Genomic DNA, 25438 nt, shown 5'->3' on the forward strand with positions numbered 1-25438 from the left:
TTTGGAATGCTGAAATTTTACCTTCTGACTGGAACACTGCCATTATTTGCCCAACATATAAAAAAAGTGATACCATGGTTTGTTCTAACTACAGAGGTATAAGTTTGCTATCTACTACCTACAAAATCATGTCAAACATTTTGTTTGAAAGACTTATACAATATATAGACCCTCAAATTGGAAACTACCAATGTGGTTTTCGCAAGGGAAAATCTACTAAAGATCAAATATTTGCACTAAGACAAATTTTAGAGAAGACCATGGGAGTTTGGTATTACCACACATCATCTCTTTATTGATTTCAAAGAAGCCTTTGACAGTATTAATAGAAATCGCTTGTATGAAGCCCTGGTTGAGTTTCAAGTACCACCAAAACTAATTAGACTTGTAGAAGCAAGCATGTCGAACACCGTATGCAGAGTCAAACTTTTGGGATCTTTATCTGAAGAAATTAAAGTAAATAATGGAGTCAGACAGGGAGACTCCTTATCCTGTCTTTTTTTTAATGTTCCTCTAGAGAAAGTTATGAGAGATGCTGAAATCAATATCAGAGGCAACATATTTTCAAAATCTATTCAAATATTGGCGTATGCTGATGATTTAGACATAATTGCAAGAACTGTTCCTGCATTAAAAGAAGCTTTCCTTTCTTTGGAGCCTGCTGCTAGGGATATGGGACTAATCAAATACATGCCTGTACTTGCTAAATTAAATTCTAGTGAATCCTATCTGGAGATTGGTTCCCACAGGTTTCAGACTGTTCAGAATTTTACTTACCTTGGTTCAATAGTTACTGCCGACAATAACATAGACAATGAGATTCGGAGTCGTCTAATTTGTTCAAATAAAGCTTTTTATGGTTTAAAACGTTTTTTCAAATCCTCTCTTTTATCAAAAAATACAAAACTTTTACTCTATAAAACATTAATTAGGTCAATACTTACCTATGGCTCTGAGACCTGGAACCTAACACAAGCTGGTGAAAATAAAATTGCCATTTTTGAGAGAAAAGTTTTGAGGGCCATCCATGGTGGGATAAAAATAAATAATTCCTGGAGAACACGATATAATACAGAACTGTATAAAATCTACAGAGAGCCAGATATTGTGAAATTCATTAAAATAAATCGAATGAACTGGGCAGCTCACATTTTCAGAAGGAATGATGACTCAAATTTAAAGAAAATCCTATTACACAAACCCCTAACGAACAGGAAAAGAGGTAGACCCAGACTGAGATGGCTGGATTTAGTTGAGACTGATTTCCTTACTCTTAAGGAGAAAAACTGGCGAACAAGTGTCAAAAGTAGAGAGAAGTGGATTCGAATTCAAAGGAAGGCACTGGCCCACCCTGGGCTGTCTAGCCAGATATGATGATGATGACTATCCCCACAAACTGTTTAGTTTGACAAAATAATTCATACCTTTTGAACTTTTATTTTATTTGTTGTACCTTTATGTTTATTTAGTTTAATTATTTTAATTTACTTCCATGGTTTTGAAAGTCATTTTATTAAATTAGTTAGCATCTGTTTTTTTTTTAAAATTATGCATAGTTTAAAAATGCTTCGAGTTTTTGTAGTAATCAAAATGAGTTAAAATTATTGCATCCTATCTTAAAAATGATTTATTTTATGTATGTGAAGTTTTTTAGTTTGTTTTTAAGCATTATGGCATGTTGTAGGTCTAAAACATTTTTGTGCGTGAGGGCTCTGAATGCTATTGAGACGTCCCTGGTTGCGAGTATTTGGCCCTTTTGTCAAAAATTCAGTTGGTCGAATGATCTGCCAAATATTCGGCAGAATATTTTTTAGAAAAGTATTTTTCTAAGTTGCATTTTTTTTTTGAAGTATACATATGTTAAAGAATAATTTAAAATTGTATCTCTAATTGTATTTCTAACTATATTATAGAATTGTTTATTATAAGAAATAGTTTTTTACGCAAATTTCTTAAATCCATGTTTCTGCACATGACTTGTAAATTTATCATCTAGAAGACAAATGGAAAAACGAAACTTAAAGAACTGAAACTAGATTATTTTATACTGAACCCCAAGTTTTTGCACTTTATTTTAAAAAAATACTATACTCGGGCAAGTCAATTCCGTCATTTTTTCGATACTTTTCATTTTTACTGTTTTCATTATAATGCAGCATTTTAATGGAACGTCTCATACTATTAATTTATAGTCACTTTTTTCCATGTACTGTAATATAAATAACCAGTAATATAGAAAACTGTTATTTTCAGTGTTAAAGTTTTGTGTTAGGATTTCTGTTTTATGAACTTTTCTTTTTATATGCATTTTTATTAGGACACAGCATTTTTTTTAATGAACGTTACTAACAAACACTTCACTTTATAGCATTTTTTTTTCTTCTAAAAATATGGTAATGTGAATAATTTAAATTGAGATTTTCATTTGAAAAATTAATAACGTTTTTTCTTTCCTCAAGAAATTTTTTTATTTTTTTATAGACGTTTTTATTATAATGCGGCAATTTTTAAGAGCATTTCTGTTAGACTTAATCCTTTTTTCTTGACTTTTTCTGGTAACTGGAAAACTGAGTTGATCAGCTTTAAAATTTTCTTTCGAAAATTAAGATTGATTTTTATTTTCTCTTTTGTATATAATCTTTAGTTTTCATGATAGCGCGGCATTTTCAAAAGCGTTTCTGATAGGTCCTATTTTTTAGAATTGATTTATGAATACGTTTTTCTAGAAAATATTATTCTCAGCATTGAAATTTCGGTTTCCGTGTTTGCTATGCTGCTACAAAATTTTGCTATTTGGCCCCCGAATATACGGTATTCTGTCGATTTTTTTTTCGCCGAATATTCGGTTTTCGACCAAATCACAATTTATTACCACATTTGACCAAATCATATTCGTTGCCGAAAATTGAAAGAAAAATAACTAGGATGTACGATAAAACTGTACCGAAATACCGTATTAAAAAGCGATTATTTAAATGCGCGATTAAAAATTCGCGTGTCGTAATAACATTATAGTTAAATAACGGGATCGTCAAAATCACGTGGAAAAGTACAGCAATAATAGAAAAAAATTACTTACATTTATGCTGAACTCAGCACGAATAAAACATGTCGTAATAAAATAATCGGAATTTTTTTATATTACGTGGGAATGCATAGCAATAACTGCGGGAAAAAATAGTTGAAAAAAAGAAAGAAAGAATTGCAGAAAAGAAAAGATAAAAAATAACTTAGTTTTACGATGAAATCGTCATAAATGATTATGATCATTTAAATGGGTGATCTGAAACTAGCCTGTCGTAATAAAAATTCGGGATTTTCGAAATCACGTTGAAAAGCGGAAATTACTGTTTAAAAAAATAATTTAAATTTACGATAAAATCAGCTTAAAAGAAAGCGCGTTAAACATATAATTTAATACAAAATCTGTTAAAATTGATGTGTCAAAACGTGATGACTCAAAAGCGCGATTAAAAATGTTTGAAATTTTTTATTGTGTTTAGAAGTTCTCAAGGGCCGCAGGTTGCGCACCGCTAGAGTATGCGAAACAAATGACAATTAAAAATATTACAAACTTGGAAATATGTAAGGCTGAAAAACATAACTACAGCTGCAATTCATGATGTTTTAATAATATTAAATAAAAATTATTAAAATACAACTTATTGTTTCAATTTTAAAATTTCATCCATTTTAATATACTTGTGAATTAAACTTTTGTTTGGAGGTTCAAGGCCTAGTTCACTACTTCATAAGCTACACAAAGTTTCCTTCCGTAAAAAATGTATGAATATAAGCAATGAAGTGTTTCATTTGTTTTGTCATAAAACCCAGTGGATGAGTTTAGACTTGGATTCTACATCTTTCAATCAAGTTTGCTTTCAGTGAAGTTCTCTTGTTGTCTGCTTGTAACCTTAAGAAGAGATTGAAAAATCTTCATTTTATCAGCCCACACTTTTGATAATGGGTAGAAGTTTACAAATAATAACTTTTGTTGTTGCGAGACATGGAGGAAACCTGAATAGTTTTGAGCTCAACAAAGAGTTGCCATTAACAGCATCTGTGACACTATGCTTAGAGCTGCAAGTGTTGTACGCTAAACAATTTCCAGAGAAAGGTACCAATTTAAATTCTCACATTTTTAACTTCATAATAAATAAATAACAATAAAAGGTCATATTTTAGAATTTTTATTCATAAAATATTTTATTTCTGATAATTTCAGCTGACCTGAATTAAATGAGCTCTTTGATTTCACAAGCAAATTGCCTCAAACCCTTTTTACACATTAAAAGCTAGTTCGACTGTATTTAAAAGCAAGAAAATATTTCATTTCATATGTCCTGAAAATTAATGGTCGGTTTTGATACTTCAAGTGTTTAAATTATGTAAGGGAAAAAAAAATTATTTTATCATAAGTTATTAAAAATTTAAAGTTTAAATAATATAGATGTTATGAAATACAATTAACCACCATTTATAAGAGTAGATTTTTTTTTATTTACAACAAGAAATGTAGTACAAATATATACATATTTATTATTTTTAAGAGAATTGTCAAGTAACAGTTCTTGAATACTTATAAAACCTTTATAATAATAATTCAAAATGACTAATACAGTATTTTTTAGAATATACAATTTGACTACATTTTTGTTTAAAATATGCTTTGAACAATCTAATAAATAACATGATAAAAAGAAACGTCACATAAAGAGTAACAAAATAAAGTTTTTCCAACAAACATTTAAAAAAAAAAAAAAAAAAGGAGTGGATTTTTAAATTAATTTTTTTAAACTATAAAATTAATATTTTTTTAAAGTTAGCAATTAAATAATGAAAAAATAAACACAAACAATAAATACAATTACAAAATCATAAAAAGTTATGTTTTCTATAAAATTGTAAATTTTTAATTAAAATTGGTTTATAATGCATGAGCATAAGTCGGGATAGGTTTTGGTCAGAATTCTCTGACCCAAAATAAATTTAATTATTTTTTCACTTAAGAGAAAATAATAAATAATATTAAATACTAATATGTATTAAAATCTGCATCTGATTTTGAAAGAATTGAGTTTAAATTTAAAGCTCAATAGATTTCAAGCCACCATCGTGGATAGAACCACAGTCCTTTACAGTGACTTATCCACTATGACTCAAATATATATTGCAGTCTTAGATACAAAGTTGCTGTTGCAATGATGATAGATATTCGATAATATAACTCTGTTTTTGGTGGTGGGTCTTATTAGAAATGTGAAAGCATGAAAAGGTTTGGATACTAAAGAAAAGAATAACGGTTGAGAAATTACTGAGAAAATGTATTCAAACTACTGTTCATGTTATAGCTAATGTTTTAAGCTTGTTCTAAACAGAGTATCATTGATATTAGATCCCCTCAGAAACCATGTGCATAACATAATAAGGTATATTCATTAAATCAGACTTGTACTGTAGCTTTAACAATGAACTAATGCAAGTTCCAGGGATGAGATTAGCCAAAAGGCAAAAAAGCTGAATTTCCACGATAGTAAATTTTACGCAAGCGCAACCCTTTTATAATAAATTCCAGACAGTTTAAGGTAATAAATAATGTGTTGACATACAATTGTGTACTAATCTATTATTATATAAATGACTACATTGCTACTTAACATTTAGTGAAAATAAAAATTACCAATTGGAAAAAAAAAGCTGAAAATTATATTTTTCCTCAGTTCACCACATAAGAGACAATTATTACTTGAAAAACTACCTGGTTTAGCAAATTAAAACTACTGAGAATATACATTAATATTTCATTTCTTTTAATAAATACTGTTATGTGATTTATAGCAAATATATCTGTAATATTACTTTTTAAATTATATTGAAAAAAAAAAAAACTTTAACAATGGACCGAATCATTATGTTCATATTATAGTCTAATCTAACTAGAGCCCTTTGAAACATATAAATAACAGTGAAGTAGAAATATATAGTAACTCCTTATCATACAAAAATTGCTATATTAGTTTGAAAAATTCCATGACAATCAGCAACTGTTTAGATAATTGTTTTTAATTTGATAAGAATATTGCATTTTATAGCATAAGTAACAGCAATTATAAATAAAATTTTGATGATGAGTTAATTAACTCTTTTTCCAAAATTTTTTTTTTTAATTAAATCCCTTTTTAAGTGATTGCTTTTGTTTGCTATATCTTTTATGTTTGCTATATTTAGTCGTTAGTCCATCTTCAAACATCTTGTGACAAATCCTATTTTTTCTTCTTTGCAAGCACAGAATGTAAGTTTTGAATATATTCCCTTCCGGTTTCTCTGAGGTTGTAACACTTACATATATTAATAATCGTTGTTAGAAAAACAGTCACCTTTATAGTAACTAATTAAAAAAAAAATTTACTTCTTACAAGAATCGCGATAGTTGATCTTAAAATTGCGTGAATATGAATAACAATTATTAATTTAGAAATCACATGAATATTAAACTAGATATACGATTTTGAAAATGAGAAAATACAAACTGGGTTATAGAATTTTTAAAACGCGTAAATACAAATCACAATTCATAATTTTTAGATAGTGTAAATACGAATCATGATGCATAATTTTTGATTGCATAAATAAGAATTATGATGCATAATTTTTAGAATGCGTGAATGCGAATCCCAATGCCTTATTTTAAAATCACGTATAAATATGAATATCAATGTTTGATATTATAAACCGCATGAGCAAATCAAGACATTGAATTTTAAACTTGCGTGAATACGAATTGCTACATAGGTTTTTAAAAAGGCGTAAATGCGAATCACAATATTGGATTTTTAAATCTCGTAAATAAGAATCACAATGTACAATATTCAAATCGTGTGAATAAGAATCGCAACACGTAAATATGAAAAGCTATGTTTGATATTAAAATCGTGTGAATAAGAATCGAGATATTAGCAGATTCCAGGCTTGGGACCTCTAAAAGGCTTGTCAGAAGCAGAGTCGTTTGAACTACAAAAATCGGATCTATCTGGAGGGCGGATAAAAAATTCTAAAAATCTTATCTGCTGAGAGTAAAAGGGGAGAAATAGCTAAAATAAGTAAAAATGAGAAAGGATTGGTAGCTCTGTAGTTTGAATTTTCTGTTTGTCATTGAAAATCGGTGAATTTTCTGAAAAAGCGGAATACTTATAAAAAAAAAAAATGAAATTTTTAGAAAATCTGAATTTTTGATAAAAAAGCTGAAATTTAAGAGATAAAAGTGAAAAAAGCGGAAATCTGCTGAAAAGCGGAAAAATCTCATCCCAGAAGTTCTGAGATCAAAAAACCGATTGGTGTATTTTTTTTGGTCCCATAAAAGGAAAAAAAAAAAAAAAACATAAAATATTTATGACTTGTTTTGAAAAACAATACATTTAACACGTCATACAGGAGATCACAAAAATAATAAGAGTTTAAAGCCTTATAATTTGATTATTACAAGATTACTTTCTAGAATTAAGCTTTAATACCAAAATCCAAATAGATAGATATTTAATAAAATTATATTTAATTATTAATTAAATAAAAGATATTTTAATTAATTAAATAGATATTTTAGAATAAATATAAGTCAGATTGGAAACAAAATATTTGAAGCTAATTTGACATAATTTTTACGAGTACTTTTGTTAAAAATAATTAAAGAATGAAAAAATAAAAAATAATGAAAGAAACAAAATCTGCTGATGATTTTTTTTCAAAAACAGTTGCTTCTTGCTTTATTTATTATTACTCACCAAATTATTGAATACAAGTTGTCCTGAATAAAAGCTTGAAATATTTATTATAACTTCATTCAATTGTTTTCTACAATATGACAAAGCTTTTAACAACTGAAGCTATTTTATAATTCTCATGTGTAATAAAGTGACTAAGATGTTCCAGTTAATATCATTTTAGAAAAAATCAGATTCTATCTATTTGGCAATTATTTTTTATTACGTCAATACCAACAGTTCATGATGTAGCAAAAAATAAAAATAGTTAACTGTTACAACATATAAATATATGCTTCATAGTAAAAAAGACAATACATTATACTCATACGATTCTGGGAATGTTACTAAATTTGGTAAAATAAGGTACTCAAGTAAATTTAAATGTAATGGTTGCATTTTTTACAGTGTATGGCTCGATTGCTTTTTATAACAACACTGGCAGATGTTGTTAAAGGTTTCAATATTCTATCAAGTGTGGTAATACTTAAAGGTAGAATTTTACTTATAATTGGAACAAATCTAAATCTCGATGCCTGCTGAATACTTATATACATTTTTCAAAAGCGTTGCATGCTGTGTTTTAAAAACTGTATGTCTTATTTTTTTTTACAAAAAAGGGGGAAAGAGAAACATATATTTATGATATAGAAAAACTCTTTGCACATGTTCCGTCAGAAATTTGTAAGCAAGGATGATAAAGATTTATATGGAACATTTTATATTTGGAATATTATAAATCACTAGAGAAATAAGACTTATTAAAATATCTTTTTTTCAACAGGAACATTTTTAAACATTAATATAAAATCTACAACTAAAACAGAAACATTTAAGTATACTAACACAGACTAGCACAACCAATAAGGGTAAATTAAATGGCACCAACAGTCAAAACATCAAAACAAAGTTCACACACTCTAACAGGCTTGTTAAGTCCAAATTTCAATATGGGAACATCTTTATCTGAGCATTTTCCACATAAAACACGACCGCAATGGCGACTAAAAAGTGAAAAAACATCAAGTAAATGAATAATAATAATAACAAAAATATAAAAAATCTATTAATTTTATAATTAGTTAATTAAAGATTGAACAACTTGCAAATAAAGTATGCTCCATAAACATATATGAAATGTAACTGAAAACACAAATTGATAATAACTATAATTTACATTGTCATTTAGTTGGCAAAAATATGAATAAAGGGACTTTTAAACTCATTCCTGTTAATTTTTACAATTTAAGTAAAAAAAATATGCACATCAGAAATCACAAGTTTGCATTTAAGAGAAGAAAACAAACAAAAAAGCGATTGTTATTTAACAAATTACTATAAAGGAAAAAAAGTGATTAGAGCTGATAGGTAATTATTAGAAACACTTCCAAGTTTCATTGGTCAATCAAACTAGTTTTTAATTTTTAAAATTCATCTCTAGTGATTTAATGGATATCGAAAGGCTTATTCTAATGTTTATACTTTTTGACAGAATTCTAAAAGGTAATTATAGAACACCATATCTGTCAGAAAATTCAGAGAGATTGTGAAAGAAAGGACAAAACGGTTGTAAAACTTATTATATAATCAAAAAATATATTATACAGTAAAAGCTTAATTTAAAATGGGAATGTAAAAAAAAACATGTAATAAACTGTTCTGCATGTAATTTATTTATTACATGAGTGATCAAAAGAATCTTCAAACAAAATCAGCACGAGATGAAATAAGCATAAATATATAAAATCTGAAGGAATTATAATTTAAATGAGCAACATTAATATCTTCAATATTAATTTATTTTTATTGTTATAGTTTAAAATAAGAAAGTCTTATCTTTTTAAATGTGACAAAGAATATTCAAATTTAAAATGTATTAGTAGATATGTCAGGTTAATAAAATAATTTTAGCAAGCTGATGTGAAATTAATTTTCAGATTTAATTTGCTAAAAACTAAAGAGCTTATGTAGAATCACAAGTAAAGGTAAAAATTCCAAAGGAATAAATAAAATGGAAAATATTCATGATAATTGGCTGATAATTATTTAAAGAAGCTTTTCAGTTTGCCCTGGCATGTTTAAGTTTGCTTCTGTCTCAACTTGGATAATGTCATCATCATTACTGGCCTTTTAGTCTGGATTGATTATTGGTATTAATGCAGGTCTGTCCTTCCTAGCTTAAGTCCCATGAGAGTTTCCTTTTGTATTTAATTTGAATCTTCTCATGTTCATGCTTAATTATAACGGAACATTTTTCATAAAACACAAAATCCTAGTGTTTAGTACACATATAATTATGATAATATAGCTTTGAGTGATGATAAAAAGCAGTTCAAGTAATTTAGAATAAGCTAGATTCTGACAGGTATGGATATTTTCAACGCCTTAAAAATATTTTCCATATTGTTTTCGGAAAGAAAAAAAAAGAACATTAAATGAAGCTAATCGTCAGAAAAACTGGATTTGGATCAAATTTAAATCATAACAGTTTAAATACTTACAATATATTTCTTTAAAACTTACCAATGATGTTTACGAGTTTTGATTCCAAATTTGGATGAACACTCCATACAATTTTCTAGTTCACACCAAGGTGGTTCTTTTGGTAGATAATCTAAAAGAAAACAAAAATCCTAGCTAAAATTGATTTTTAATTTTTTTTTCAAAGTTCATTAAATTTAGTTTTAAAAAAGAAAATTCTTGGATTTTATAATTAGTACTGATTTAAATGTCATTACATTTTTGTATTAAAATGTTTTTGTGCATATGTTAAACTAAATTCAATGTTTAATGAATAATAAAAATCATTCATAAATTACATATAGGTTTTAATTACATATAGGCAAAAATGAAAATACTTAGACAACACATGTTTATTTAGGTACTAAAAGTTCTACTATTAATACTAAGACATTCACAAAATTTCCACATTATTTTATAAATAGATTTATTGAAAAAATTAAAAATAATTATTACTCATTTTGTTCAAGAAAGTAATTTTTGACATACCCAAAAGCCTATAAAGTAATTGCTTTGTGGCAACTTGGTTATTGAAAATATTTACACCTTGACGATTACAACTACCAAGGCATGCCCCTGAACGCACTAGAGCTCGGCACAAATTTCCATTACCATTCATATATGCAAGAAGAAGAGCTGAAGAGTAAATACAACATAAAATAGAAGATTACAAATAAAATTAAATAAATACCAGCTTTCCTATAATAGTAATGAAAAATACTCTCAAATGAAGTAATGTCTTTGAGAAAAGGCTGAATAAATGTAAGTAGCAATTTATATAAAAAGAATCATTAAATTATTACACACAGAAAGTTCATAACACTGCCTGAATCACAGTATCTGAAAGCTTGCACAGAATGTAATAAAAAAAAAAAGAAACTTCCATTCCTTTTAAATATAATTTAGAGAGCTGCAGCAGGAGAGTCTGGGTCTAAAGTTAGAGCTCTAAATTGCTGCAGCAATTTTACTACAGACAAAGAAGAGGTCTGTCACCCGTTAGCCAACTTTCTATGGAAAGACTTTCCAAAGTATTAAAAAACATTATATATGATTTAAGATCAAATGTAAAGGTTTAATTTTCTTAGGACTGAAGAAATAACTGAACTGTGAATTAAATTTGTATTTTCTGTGTGAGCTGATGATTATGCTATTATTTTTCAATGCTTCTTTTTATAACAGTAATTTCAAATTAAAATCTGAAACTCAAAAGCGTGTGCATATATATATATATATATATATATATATATATATATATATACATATACATACAGGGCCCGCACTAAGGATTACAAATTATTAGCCAAATTTCAAAAGTATTCACCAAATGCCAATCTTAAAAATTATTTATGATTCATTTTTTTCTCATAGAAAACTACTTTATCGTAGTCTGTTTCGGGATTATATTATTTGGATGCAATTCTAATTGGTTATGCAGCATATCTACTGAAAATTACCGTAATCAAATAAAAAATATTGATTTGTTTAGAAAAATTCATTTTGACGTAATTTTGAGGATTGAGTTAAATATATATAGTTTCATTTCCAGTGGGAAAAATCATTTGCCAAATTTAGGACTTCATCACATTTGGCGAGGTGGCGAATTCTTAGGCGGGCCCTACACGTACACAGTAAAATTGCTGTTATCTGGAGCAGAGCATTGACACTGAGTCCCTGATGTTTGTAATCAGATAATTATTTGGAGAATGATGGCTCTCAATAAAACACAGTGGAAATAAAAATTGTATGGAATTTTCCCACTGAACACCTATTGTAATTTAAAAGAGAAACAAGGTTGAATAGAAAGTAATCCAAGTCAAATACCTAGAAAAGTTAAACAGCTGTTCATTTAATATTATTTCTCAGAAAATAGACATTGAGAAACAAGTAATCCATTTAATTAACAAAAAAAGTAATATTAATCAAAGAAGCTTAAATTTATGATTTTGGCATTGGATAAAAACACATGCCACATATAATTTGTTTCGCTAATTCAAAAACCAACTGGTCATGAGTGAGGGATTTGGCATTAATAGTAGAGGTTAAATGTTCAGAGATCTGTTTAGGTTTTTCTGAGAGGTACCTGTTTTGTGAAAATTTAGATATAATTTGTGAAAATTAAAAATTATATTAAAAAAAACAACACAAAAATAGGGTAAAAATATGGATTTATCGTTTCTTACGGGATACAAAAATAAAATTTTAAGAAAAAGTATTTTGGGAAATTACCGTTTTTCCTAAAGTTGAATGTGTGATGGTACTGCTAAATGGTCGTAAATTTGGCCTCGACAGACTCCTGATGTTATTGCATTAAATTCACCATTCATTGAAAAGGATGAAAAAAAATTGCTGTAACTATTATGGGTCAAGATGGCAAAAAAGTAGAAGTTATTAATATCGGTCTGAGGGTAAAAATATAAGAAATATCCTACTTTCAAATTCAGTAATGCAAGTTAAATATAATATAATATTCTAAATATCTATTTGTTAGAGAAAGACTCAATACATGAACATTAGAGCGAAATTTTATAAAAAATAACAAATAAAACCTTACGTGAATTGCCCTCAGCATCTGGCTTGTCAATGGGGTAATTAGGCATACATTCAAGAAAAAGATCAAAGATTGCTGCAGCATTTTCTTTGCCATATTGAGCCAGCACATGAAGGGGATTCTGTCCTCTAAGAGAGAATACAAGCGATATTGTATTACAAATATTCTTATTTCTTTTTTAAATCATTCAATTGACCGGAGATGGAATAATTGGCCACATTCTGGCATTATTACAAATACATGATTTTCACAGCATCTGTAATTTGATTTCCGGAATTTATAGATCTTTCATTGAAACCATTTCTGATAAATTTTATTCTAATTATCAATTTATTATATTTTAATTACTTATTTTTATTATTTTAGGTTCCTTATCATTTGGTTCACATAAAATTGGAGTATTTTAAATTAGCCTCTATTATTTTACATCACAATTGCGGACAATTGTACACCGTACATTTTTGCACACATTTGAAAAGTTAGAATGAAAATTATCAAAATGTATAATTTCTGACTTAACCTTTTAGTTGCGGCTAGTCAGGTGAAAAAATTCTCCTCTTGTTACGGCGCCTTTTTGCAAAAATTCTTCCCCCACTCAGTCAGTGGGTGGTAACTACTTTAACCAGCTATGAATAGGAAACGTTTTGTTGTAATTTGTGTGTTACTTTTCGAGGAGGCAAAAGTAGTAGGGTTGTTATGTATATCGTTATCGTAGACGTTTTGGCATAGTTATGCAAACTTTGGCATTTTTTTATTTGTGACGTTTAACACATTATGAGAATAAATTGAAATATAGCTTTAAATTAATTTTACTTAATAAAGTGATGTTTTTTCTAATGCAAAGAAAGCATTCATTTAAAAATGATTTAAATATGTTGCTAATTTAATATAAAATATGAATTTTTTTTGCACCTGAAAGATTGTTAATAATCTATTATGAACAAATCTCTTTTAATTTTTTAAAAGAGAATAAAAAAAAATATTTTAATAAAATGTGCATGTGCTCTTATAAAACGTGCGTTTTATTGCATCTGAAAGATTGTTATTAATCTGTTATAAACAAATCTCTTTTAATTTTTTCGAATATATAAAGCATTATTTGAAGTTCTATTCTTATCCTAAAATCTTAAACACACTAATTAGCTTTTATAATTTTGTAAAGCAAATTATTAGAATTTTAAACGATGAACGTTGTATCTCTTATACATTTCCGAAAGTACTTTTATCTGTGAAAAAGAATAGCAAATGCAGATTTTGTTTTGTGAAACATTTTTTACTCATTTAACTTGTTAGTTTCCCCTTACAGTAGCGTCTATAACATTCAAACAAAATTAAAATATAAATATTCTTTGATTAAAAATTTTCCGAGAACGTTTCGCCTTCATTTCTGTTTTGAAAACAGAAATGTTACACGCGTATATTAAATAGAAATTCATTAAGATCTTGCAAGAATATTTTATAGAAACCTTATTAGAAATATAAAAGATAATTATAAAGACACTGAAAATAAAGAATATGTTTGAAGTAAGTTCAAAGAATAAAAAAACTCCATTGTTAAATCTTTTTACAGCAAAAATATTGAGGAATAAAAAATTTGCCACGTTTCCATTTACCTTACATTTGACCCACATATTGAAAGAGTAAAGATATTATTCAATTTTGAAATTTTGCAATTATAGATTGATTGGTTTTCTTTATACTTTCCTTATTCCCTTCTTTTTCTAATACAAAAAGGAATATTCCTCTTAATTTCTTATTTATTTTTATCTTTAGTAGGAAAGGTTTTGTTCAAAAAAAGTATCCCCTGAGTTATTTCACTTCGTCATTACTCTGAGAAGTATTTCACGATTTCCATGTCCATATGAAATTTTTAAGTCAGCAATTGTTATAAGACACATCTATACAAGTTCTATTGACACAATGATGGTAAGACATGCATTTCCTTTAGTCATGGTGTGGTCTTTCTGCAGGTGTTTGAAATAACTATTGTCAAGAATTTTAAAAATGACAGTAACCAAAATAAATAATAAGAGCCCTCCCAAAACGCATTCTGACCGATAACGCAACAATAAGCAGGAAATGCCACCTCGCCTGTGGAAGAGGCAGGAATGATTTCGTTTTCCTTTATCTTTTAGAGAAGGAGTAACAATTTATTTTGTGCCCAGCAAGTTAAATTATGACAAACTGTAAAACTCTCAATAGAAAAACTTCGTCGGAACTTGAAAGAATAATTTGTCCTTGAGAACTTCAGCAAGAGGCGAGAAAGATACCTTTTTAAAATGGTTCAGTAGTTAATCACATATAAATGTTTGAAAAGCAGAGATAGTTTCATTGTGACTAAACTTCCTGTTCAAGGTCACGCATTGAAAACCTTTCCATAGATGCTCCATCATCTTTCCACAAATATTTAATTTTTTTTCTTTTCGGTTTTTAACAGTATTTTTTCACAATAAATTAATATTATAAATGTGTTTTTTTTCTTCCTTTGTTTTAAAAAAGAAAGAAATCTGAAACATTTTCTAAGCGGTTTCAAAAGTTAGATTCCATAAAATTACCAATGAAAAAATTTACACATGCATTAATTTTTTTGTGCACGTTAAATTCAGAGTTTCAAACGGTTGATTAGACTTCCCTTTAACCCTATGAAACAGCATATTACTCATGTAAAAAATATACAATACTTTGTTTTCATACTAATCTTGTGCTATAGACTGGAATACAAAAAATAATTGAACTTCATTTACTCAATCATACTAGGCAAAATTCAATATTTCGTTTAATAATTAATTATCTTTCTTTTATCTTTTTAATAATTATTACTTTCATCTTTTTGTGCACGTTAGATTCAGAGTTCCAAACGGTTGATTAGATTTTCCCTTTAACCCTATGAAACAGCATATTACTCATGTAAAAAAATATACAGTACTTTGTTTCCATAATAATTTTGTGCTATTTTAGTACAAACATAATTTAAATGCTTAGAAGATAATTATTGAACAATTTATCACTAAAGAAAAGTTCAAAGAATTCGACTTCTCTTTTCAAATCTTTATGTTTTTCATTTAATCCAACGTTTCCAGTAAACGGCAAAACATTTACTTTATCATCAAAAGATGGTTCCTTCCATTGAAATACTCTTTCTACTGCTTTTAAATTGGAAGTTGCAGAATTTGATTGACAATTATCCATAGATTCATCCTCACTATCAATTTCATCCACTTCATTTTTTTCTTCTTCCTCCTCACACTCAGATTCTGAATCAGCGTATGTTTCATCATCAAAATCATTCATTATCTTATGGATTTCATCTTGAGTGAGTGGTCTCCCTCTATGTGGCATCTTAAAGATGCGAAAAATTCTTTTAATGTTAAAAGAATAAAAAAATGCAAAACGAAAGTAACAAATTAAAAAATAAAACGTAAATAAAAATTTAATTAGAACATTAAAGCAAAAGCTTAAAAAAATTAACAAAAACGCAAACAAAAAATAAACGTAACTAACAAAGAAATTAATCGAAAAACAATAAACAAGGATTCGCTAAATGTCGCTGAAAAGATCACGAATAAAATGATACTAGACTTTCAAAGGGAATGAAAGAAATTCTCATAGCTCGAAACTCGCCAACTGATAATAACAGAGAAAAATATTTCAGCCAATTCGAATCGAAAGTGAGCACACGTGAAGTCTTTTTTCAACAATAGGAGCAAATTACAGGGGGTTCTTGAAGAAATGACAGGAGCGATGACGGTCTAGTAGAAAAGGGGGAAGAGAACCACCGGTACAACTGTTGATCCAGCGCCGCAATAAAAGAAGTTTTTTCTACCGGTACATATGCTGTACCAGCCGCAACCAAAGGGTTAAAGTAAGATAGCATGTATTAATTTATTGTCTATTATTTACATTGTATGTATATGTAATTATTTTAATGACTTTAGAATGTTTAATCATTTATTTTGTTTATAATCTGTTATTTGTAACCTATGTGTTTACCCTGTAACTGTTCATGTAGTAAATTTTTGTGAGGCATATCTGACAGTGCAGCATTTCTGATGAAAAACTTTTACTTTTTAGTCAAATTTTGCAGGTGCTTCTTAACACCCAGGGCAGCGTAGTAATCTACAGCATTCATCAACGGAAGGTCCTATAAATTTAGTCAATTGCTCTGTATGCTTACCAAAAAAATAAATAAAATCAAACTGTTTTTTTTTCAAGTCAATTTATTTGAAAGTTCTTCGAAGAAATACTTAGAAAACCATCAGAATAAGAAAGTATTAAAAACAGAAATCACTTTAAAATAGTTTATAGATAAAAACTGATAATTTTACAATAGATTCACTTCAGACACAGGATATCAACTTAAGCTTATATACACTGGTTATCATAAATTAAGGAAAAATCACAAAAATAGCGATAACTCTTTCAAAAGTAAGCCAAACCGTGCAAAATTTGCATATGTTGTCCACTAAGAGTAGCTGAGTAAAATTGCAATATGCAAATTAGTGGCGCTGCACTCGGCTTACGTCATCTGCCTGGAGCATAAAAGTCCAAGTTTGAGAGAAAGCACACAAATTTTACTGTGATTGCGACATTGAAAATCTGAGATAGCCAATTCGTAATAATGACCTCTAGGCATCATTTGCCTGAAGAACTACGATGGAGAGCCATCGGGAGACTAGAGGCAGGGCAGAGTCAATCAGAAGTGGCCAGATGGCTAAATGTGAGTCCATCTGTGGTTCATAGACTTTGGAGGCAATTTCAAACCACAGATTCGGCATCTAGGAGGTTCAGTCAAGGACGGCCAACTGTTACGACCAGTGCCGATGACCGATATTTGACATTAAGTGCACGCAGGAATAGAACCGCTACTCCGACACATCTTAGATCCTCTCTTGCTGCAGCCACCGGAAGGTTGGTGTCAACGTCAACTGTGCGCAGAAGGCTCCACGAAGGTGGTCTGTATGCGAGACGACCAGCCATTTGCGTGCCGCTCACATCACGCCATAGGAGAGACCGTTTGCAGTGGGCCCGACAACATGTCCACTGGACGTCAGATCAATGGAGGCCTGTTCTCTTTACGGATGAGTCCAGGTTTAGTCTAGAAAGTGACAGTAGACGTTATTTGATATGGAGAGAACCTGGGACCCGTTATCATCCATCAAACATCCGTGAAAGAGATGCATACGGAAGAGGCAGTGTCTGTGTTTGGGGAGGCATATCCTTAGGAGGGCGCACATACCTCCATGTCTTTCCAAGGGGAACCGTGAATGCTCAGGTTTATCGAGACAACATCCTTGATGCTTATGTGCGCCCATATGCCGGGGCAATTGGTGATTGCTTCCTGTTACAGGACGATAATGCAAGACCACACAGAGCTCGCATTGTTGATGATTATCTTCAACAGGAAACAATTACTCGCATGGAGTGGCCAGCTCGATCCCCGGACTTGAATCCTATCGAGCACGTTTGGGATGCTCTAGGGAGGCGTGTATCTGCCATCAATCCGCCCCCTCAGACCCTTGCCACGCTTGCAACTGCTTTACAAGAGCAATGGCTCTCACTTCCTATTGAACTGATAGACCGCATAATTGAAAGCATCACACATCGCTGTTTGTGCTGTATTGCTTCTAGAGGCAATCATATTCCATATTAAAGGTACTTTTTCTATTGCAAACCGATACTTCCAATTTGTTTATTTTATACATGTGCTAATTTCTATACTACTATTAATGTCTGATAATTTCTTTTTATGTTGTTTAATACCTTACTATGTGTTGTATATTGTGGGTAAGTTTCATAAAATTCCATGTGTAATTTCTTGAGTTATCGCGATTTTTGTGAATTTTCCTTAATTTATGATAACCAGTGTAGTTACAACACATACAATGCTTATTAAATTATATCCCGCGAAGAACTCTCTCAATCATAAGAAGTTTTTATATTTTTCTTCTTTCTAGATACAGGTTATAGAGTTCATACTTAATTCAAAGCAAAAAAAAGCAACAAAAAAAATCTGATTATCCAGAAAACTATTCTTAAAAATAATACATACGGCACTTCAACACATCAATTACGAACAAAAGTGAATAATACAGGTGGACAAAAATCTTAAAAGCATAAAAAAAATTATAAGATATTTTACAGCAATGTAAAATTGCTGTCATGCTGAAAAAATATCTGCTTGTGTGATACAATATCATGATATACCTACATATTGATAGATCCTTTCAAAATCTGCAGGATGGCAAAGGACACTGTAGATTATTTTTTAATTCAGGTTTACGGAGGAGGATTGCTCAGAGAAAGTAAGAAAAATTTAAAAAAATAATTAAAAATTTTTTTTTCAAGCTTCCTTGAAAGTTAAGACTTTTTTTTTTCTTTTTGTAATCTTAAAAATAAATAAATAAATTACAAGATCCAAAATTCAGGATTCCATGTGAAATTTTTCTCAATTGCTGAAAAACTTATAATCTAAAATTAGTAATTTTCATTTATTTAGATTAAGAGAATTGATTTTTAAAAATATTTTCATTTTTTAACTGAAATTTAATAAAAAAATAATTAAAAGAAAAAAGTCTGATTTGGAATCACAGGCAAACTTTTTAATGTCTGAAGACTGAGCTGCAGATTTTCTCCAGGATATACACTTGTAAATCGAATGAGTTATAAATAATCCTCAATGTTTTAAGGAGTGTAATATAAATAATATGCCTTGTAATATAAATCTGTTTATCACAAAATTCATACAACTCTTAAAAAAATTTAAAACTCTTATCTTTAATTCCAAGAATAAACCAAAAACCATAATAAAGTAATAATTGCATTTTTAAAATATTACTCAAACATTTCAGTAAACACTATTTCAATAACTTTCCATAAAAACATTTTCTAATGTAAAATTGTTACATTATTGAAAATCACCTCAGAACACATTTGCAATATCAGTTTTGTGGAAAAGGGTTAAAGAAAAATATTAAGATTTAAAAAAAAAACTTCTTTAAAGTTTATTCTCCTATAAAGTATTTTAAGCTAATTTTAAATCTTCTGAGTTTTCCAAACACCTAAGAGCACTAAACTATATTGCACTAAATATAAAAGAAGATGAGTTAATCAAGACACTGGATTCAGCAGTTCACTTCTCTGAATTCAAAATAAGAAGGATATAATGTTCTTGTCTTAAATTCACTGCAAGTATAGACTGTCCATTAAAGATAAAAAATAAAAATTATTCTTATAATAATTAGTAAAAATGGCAGAAAAAATAAGTGATAAATTAGTGAGAGTAAAAATAAATGAGTAAGAGTAAAAATATGAGAAATAGCAATTACTTTGAGATGTAAAGAAATTTATTACTTATTTGTTTAAAAAAACTTCTAAAAATAAAAAATTATAGAAATAAATGAAATTAAATTGATGGAGAGATAACCATAGAGAGATATTTTGTAGTAGAAAATTATTATCGTACCTTAAATTGACAGCTTCAGCATTAACATGAGATTCAGTTAAAAGGATACGGCAGGAAGCCAAATTACCTCTTTGACATGCAACATGAAGAGCTAAAAAAGAAGTTTTAAAGCAAACTAAGAAAGAGATTCAGTGAAAAATCACAGATAAAGAATCAAATGAATATTAATTTCATTTATCAAATTAGAACATATCCAAAGAATTTGAAGTGAATTCATCATTATGTAAAAAAATAAAATCCACAGTGATGTTACCACTAGGGCTTAAAAAACTCTTAAGATCTTTAAAAAGTCCAAACTTTTAGTTGCTTAAATACCTTTTTCAAATGTAAAATGATAATATATGACTAAATCTACTATTAATCTGTCAAAAAAAAAAACATGATTTTCACAGCAAGATTTTTATTTTACGTATAAATCAAAAGTTATCATCATCACTAACATGACAGCCCAGGGTGGGCCCTAGTTTTCACTAGAACATTTCACCATTTCATTTTCTTTGCAGTCAGATCATGTAAGTTCATTACTTTGATTGCTTTAAAATCAATGTTGATAGAGTCCTGCCATCAAAGTATCGGGTGTCTTCTAACTCTGTGACCAATTGGTTTGTGATTGAAAATCTTGTGCATAGGGCTAGTTGGATTTAAGTGGCAAATGTGCCCTGAAAATCACATTATGTTTAATTTAGGAATTAACATCATTATCCTTAAAAATTTGGCCAAATTTTGTGTTTGTTCTTCTTTTATAGAAATCAGCTTCTTAAACTCAACCAAATATAGTTTGTAAGATTTTTCTATCAAAGATAGCAAATAAATCAGACATGATTATAACACTAAACTAGACTGCATTTTTTTTTGCATGTTCTGATTTAAACTATTTATTTAAAGGAACTTATTAAGGCAAAAAGACAAAACAAAATAGTTTAAGGAAATACAAATATTAAGCTTGATGTTTTAATCAATCTTTATAATTGAGAGAAAAAAAAATCCCACCTACTGTGACATTGTGGAATTTCATTAAAGATTTGAAGCAGATTATAAGCAAGAGTTATAAAAAGCTTGCATTTGTTTTCACAATGCAATTTCAACTAGGTAATTATTATATTTTTATGTGCAGCCATTGAAGTAAATTTTCTTTCATAACAAATAAACATAATTAGAGGATAAAAAAGAATAAATGAACTTTGTTTTGTTTTAGAAATTCTTATTGAAATAATTAAATTAAATAACATTTAGGTTTTATCAAATATAACACTTTTTTCTCTTCTCTGCCTTTGGTACAGTTTCTCTGGCCCCATCCAGTATCATCAGAATTTGAGAGAGTGCTTCATCAGTATTTTTGACTCATTATTTATATAGCATGTAAGGGTAAAAAATTCATACTGTATCAAAATGTTTAAATTCCCCGGGCATATCAGCCTGTATAACTTTTAACCTGGTTCCCATTTTATGGTGGCACAGTAGTAGTTGCAGATTCTGAGAGCTATGGCTATTAAGTGAGAGAGGTTAAAAAAGAGACAGCAGAGCAAACAGAACGGTGTCTTGTAAAAACAATAACAGAAGGACAAAAAGAAACAGTATTGAGTGAGAGTTGAAATAAGAAGATTCATAACTTACCATTGTTTTGATTGTTATCAAGAGCATCAAAATCAATACCATTTTCTATTAATATGGAACAGAGGTTACTGTTATCATGAAGAGCAGCAATGTGAAGGGCTGTTTGTTTCTGTGGTGTTAAATCATTTACTTGAGCACCGGCAAGCAACTAAAAGGGTTAAGTATTAATTACCCCAAAGTATACTTTAAGCAACTTTGAGTCAAAATAATAATTTTAATAACTATCCGTCACATTTCTTTCCTTTTTTTGAGAGTTACTATATTTTCCGAAATTTTATGGCCTCCCACTACGTTTTTCTACAGTTAGTGGTCTACAGTTTTCTACAGTGGATTGAAGAAGTTTTTGGCAAAAATACTAAAGTCAGAAAAGTAGCTTTTGCAAAAAGGACGAAACACAAAGTTTACCAATCGAGTTTGGATACCATTATAGATCCTTTGTTTCTGTTTGAAAACAAATTTTAAAATTTCACTAGTAACAAGATTTATGAACAAATTGAGCATTTCTTTATGCTTAAAATAAAAAACTTTAATTTACTTTAAAAATATAAGAGAAGTGTGATTTGTGCCAATATTTTTGTGAAAGTTCATTTTTAATTTTTGTTCAATTGATTTTTTTAAATGTAAAATAAGGTTAAACATTTCACTAAAATGCCGTTACATTTTATACTGTTTAGTCAGCGTTTGAACTATCCTAGACCTTTCCTTTTGAGCTATTTTGCTAAAAATACTATCCTAGCAGGCAGAATAGAGTTTAGCACTGAAGTTTTTGTCTGATTTTGCCCTAAGGTCAATAGGAGAAAAAAAAATCAAACATAGGTAAAGCTGAAAGCAAACTTAGGATAATTAAAAAGAAGTCAAACAATATACACAATTGAATAACTTTTTTTTATTGTCAACAAATATGTAGTCGAGTCTAAAAAACAAACTTCTTTCTAAAAAGAAATTCTTATTTTAAATTTATGAAAAAGAAATATTGATAAATACTCATTGCTTTGCATGAAAAACATTTTTCAGAACTTTAAATTTCAAATTGATAAAAAGTTGTTAATGTTATCGCCTTTTAACGAAATTTTTTTAAAAGCTAAATTGAAAAATATTTAGATTCTTCAGAAAGAGTTTAAAATTTTAGTAATTAGGATCAAAACTGTAATTTCTTTTTAAAAATAAAAAGTTTAGAATATAAAAAAAGTAATATATAGATCCTATTCTAAGAACATCTAATATCAATCTAATCTAAATAAAATTTGTTCGGTAAATATGGAAACACTATATCTACTTAAAATTCAGAAAAAAAGTTTTTCAGTATATACATTTATGCCATTATTTGAATAGCCCATACCTCTGAAGATCCCGCCTTTTCACTCTAACTGTTTTTTTAATTTTTTTTTTTTTTAAAGTTATAACATGAAGTGTTTAATTTGCTACATTGATATTACTTAAAAGAAAGGGAGATAATAAAAAAGTCAATTCTTTAAATTAGATTTCATATTTCAAACCAGCAAAAAACAATTCAAAGATGATATTACCAGATTTCTGAGAATAATCTCAGATCCAACTTCAACTGCTAAATGCAAAGGCGTGGCCTGTGATGAATCTTGAACCCTCGAATGTATGTTGACATGAATACTTAGTAAAAAGAGAACACTTTCAATGTCTTTCTTTTGAATAGCGATGTGCAAGAAATTCCTTCCTCTGTTGTCATACTGAAATATATCATTAGAAGAAATTAGAGACTGATGATTTAAATAAACTATTGGCATGTTTTAGAGGGTAAACTTTAAATTTATGATCCGATAAATCAGTTGGATAAATCCAAACTAGGAGTAATTTGAAATAATAATCTGTCTCTCAGACCAGGCAGCATTGATTACCATCATTTAAGCGTAAAGAGATGATTTTATTGTTTTGGTCTGTGACTCAGGAATAAAATCCTGCCATTTCTTCATCATAATTGCAAAGATCACACATTCTTAGTAATGTTTCCGAAATTTTACTTTTTTATATATATATATATTTTAACCTTTAATATCTAATATAATTCTTTACTTAAGATAAATAGGTAACATTAAATCTGTTTATTATAACATAATGATAAAATTTTGATTCATACAAAACTTCACTTACTTCATTTAGTAAGTTAACACAAATTTAAAAATAGTAAGTATTAAATTTATTTTGTTTCATTAATACGATTTTTTTTTTGTGAAAATAAAATAGGATCATGTGAGCCTACCTGTGCAAATAAGTATAGACTAGTAATAAGTTATACGGGCACATACATATTTGGATCAGTCAGTAAATTTTCTTAATTTTTACACCTGTTAAATCTTATTTATGAAAACTTATTATGAGTTATTGACATCCGAGATTGTCGCAGAATATCATATCTGTTAGTCAACAAAACAAAAAACAAAGTTTCTAAAGAAATAAGTTTATTTAAAAACATTGGTAAGCAAACTGTCACATACAGAGTTACTAATGAAAAGAAAGAACACAAAATAATCTGCTTCAACAGAAGCTTAAATACAGGTGACGTCATGATCCATGCAAGAAACACCTACAGCAAATTAAAATAAACTGGCCGATCTCCGTAGACCATGACGTCACGTCACCGATGCAAGTTGAACGCACGAGATTGTTCTCTTCGATGACTAACGAAAATCTAAACTTATACCTTTTAGCCTTTATTTGTCTAACAGTTATCATACAATTCTTACAAAAGAAGTTTTACAAAATACAAAATAATTTTAAAGATACATTAATCAGGAACGAAAATACAAATTCCATTTTTTTAAAAATATTAATATTTGCTGTAATAAAGAATTTTTTTACAAAGTTTCTGAAAAAAATTGTTTCAGTTACACTTATTTAGTACTCTTATGTTTTAAGAATAAATTATGCTCATAAAAAAACACTGATTACTATTGTAAAATTGGAATTCCCAATCACATGAAGAAAACTATCTTATGGTTCAAACCATTTTTAAAGACATAACAAATGAGACTGTTTTGTTTATTAGTAAAAAAACAAAAAAAACAAAAAAAAGTACGAAAATATATTTTAAAGTTGAATGTGTTTTAGTTACCTGTTCTGCAGCTTTAGGTTCTCTTGCAAGTATGGATTCTGCCGCTTTATTGTTTCGAACTGTCATTGCAGCAGCAAATGGAGTGCAATTATGTCTGTCCCTCAAACTCAAATCGATAGTCGGACAAGATAAAAGCAAACTGATTATCACAGGGTTTTGATTAGAAATGGCAGTATGGAGTGGAGTTTTCATTTCTGAATCCTAAAATTATAACACTAGTAATACTCGCATACATGAAATTATCACAGAGTGTAACCATTAACCAGAGCTTACAATAATCAACAAAAGTATTTCCTCAACTGAGTATTTTCGACAGTATTTTTCTTTTCAAACTAAAATAGAAACAATCAAAATGTTAGGGAAAATTCTTCCCAAACTGTCATTACTGTTCGCAAAACAAATCTTTATTTAACTCAAAATCTGAAATTTATTTTGACGTAGGAGAATTTTGA

General features: G+C 28.7%; 1 protein-coding gene across 2 annotated transcripts in view; it reads right to left on the bottom strand.

The window, feature by feature from the left end:
* Window positions 1-7959: 7959 nt before the first annotated feature.
* The window catches only part of LOC107454558 (ankyrin repeat and FYVE domain-containing protein 1), a 64242-nt gene continuing 46763 nt past the window's right edge, over window positions 7960-25438 (bottom strand). For both annotated transcript variants that reach the window (XM_043047053.3, XM_016071790.4), the window contains 8 exons: window positions 24987-25187; window positions 23428-23604; window positions 21902-22049; window positions 20288-20378; window positions 12829-12953; window positions 10767-10913; window positions 10281-10371; window positions 7960-8761 (listed from right to left, as the gene is read on the bottom strand). In XM_043047053.3, coding sequence (XP_042902987.2) covers window positions 8632-8761; window positions 10281-10371; window positions 10767-10913; window positions 12829-12953; window positions 20288-20378; window positions 21902-22049; window positions 23428-23604; window positions 24987-25187 — 1110 coding nt within the window. In that variant the 3' untranslated portion in view covers window positions 7960-8631. The remainder of the gene's footprint in view (window positions 8762-10280; window positions 10372-10766; window positions 10914-12828; window positions 12954-20287; window positions 20379-21901; window positions 22050-23427; window positions 23605-24986; window positions 25188-25438) is intronic.

The sequence above is a fragment of the Parasteatoda tepidariorum genome, chromosome 2 (assembly GCF_982258835.1).
Source record: "Parasteatoda tepidariorum strain Cologne lab strain chromosome 2, Ptep-v5.0, whole genome shotgun sequence".
Classification (NCBI taxonomy): Eukaryota; Metazoa; Arthropoda; class Arachnida; order Araneae; family Theridiidae; genus Parasteatoda; species Parasteatoda tepidariorum.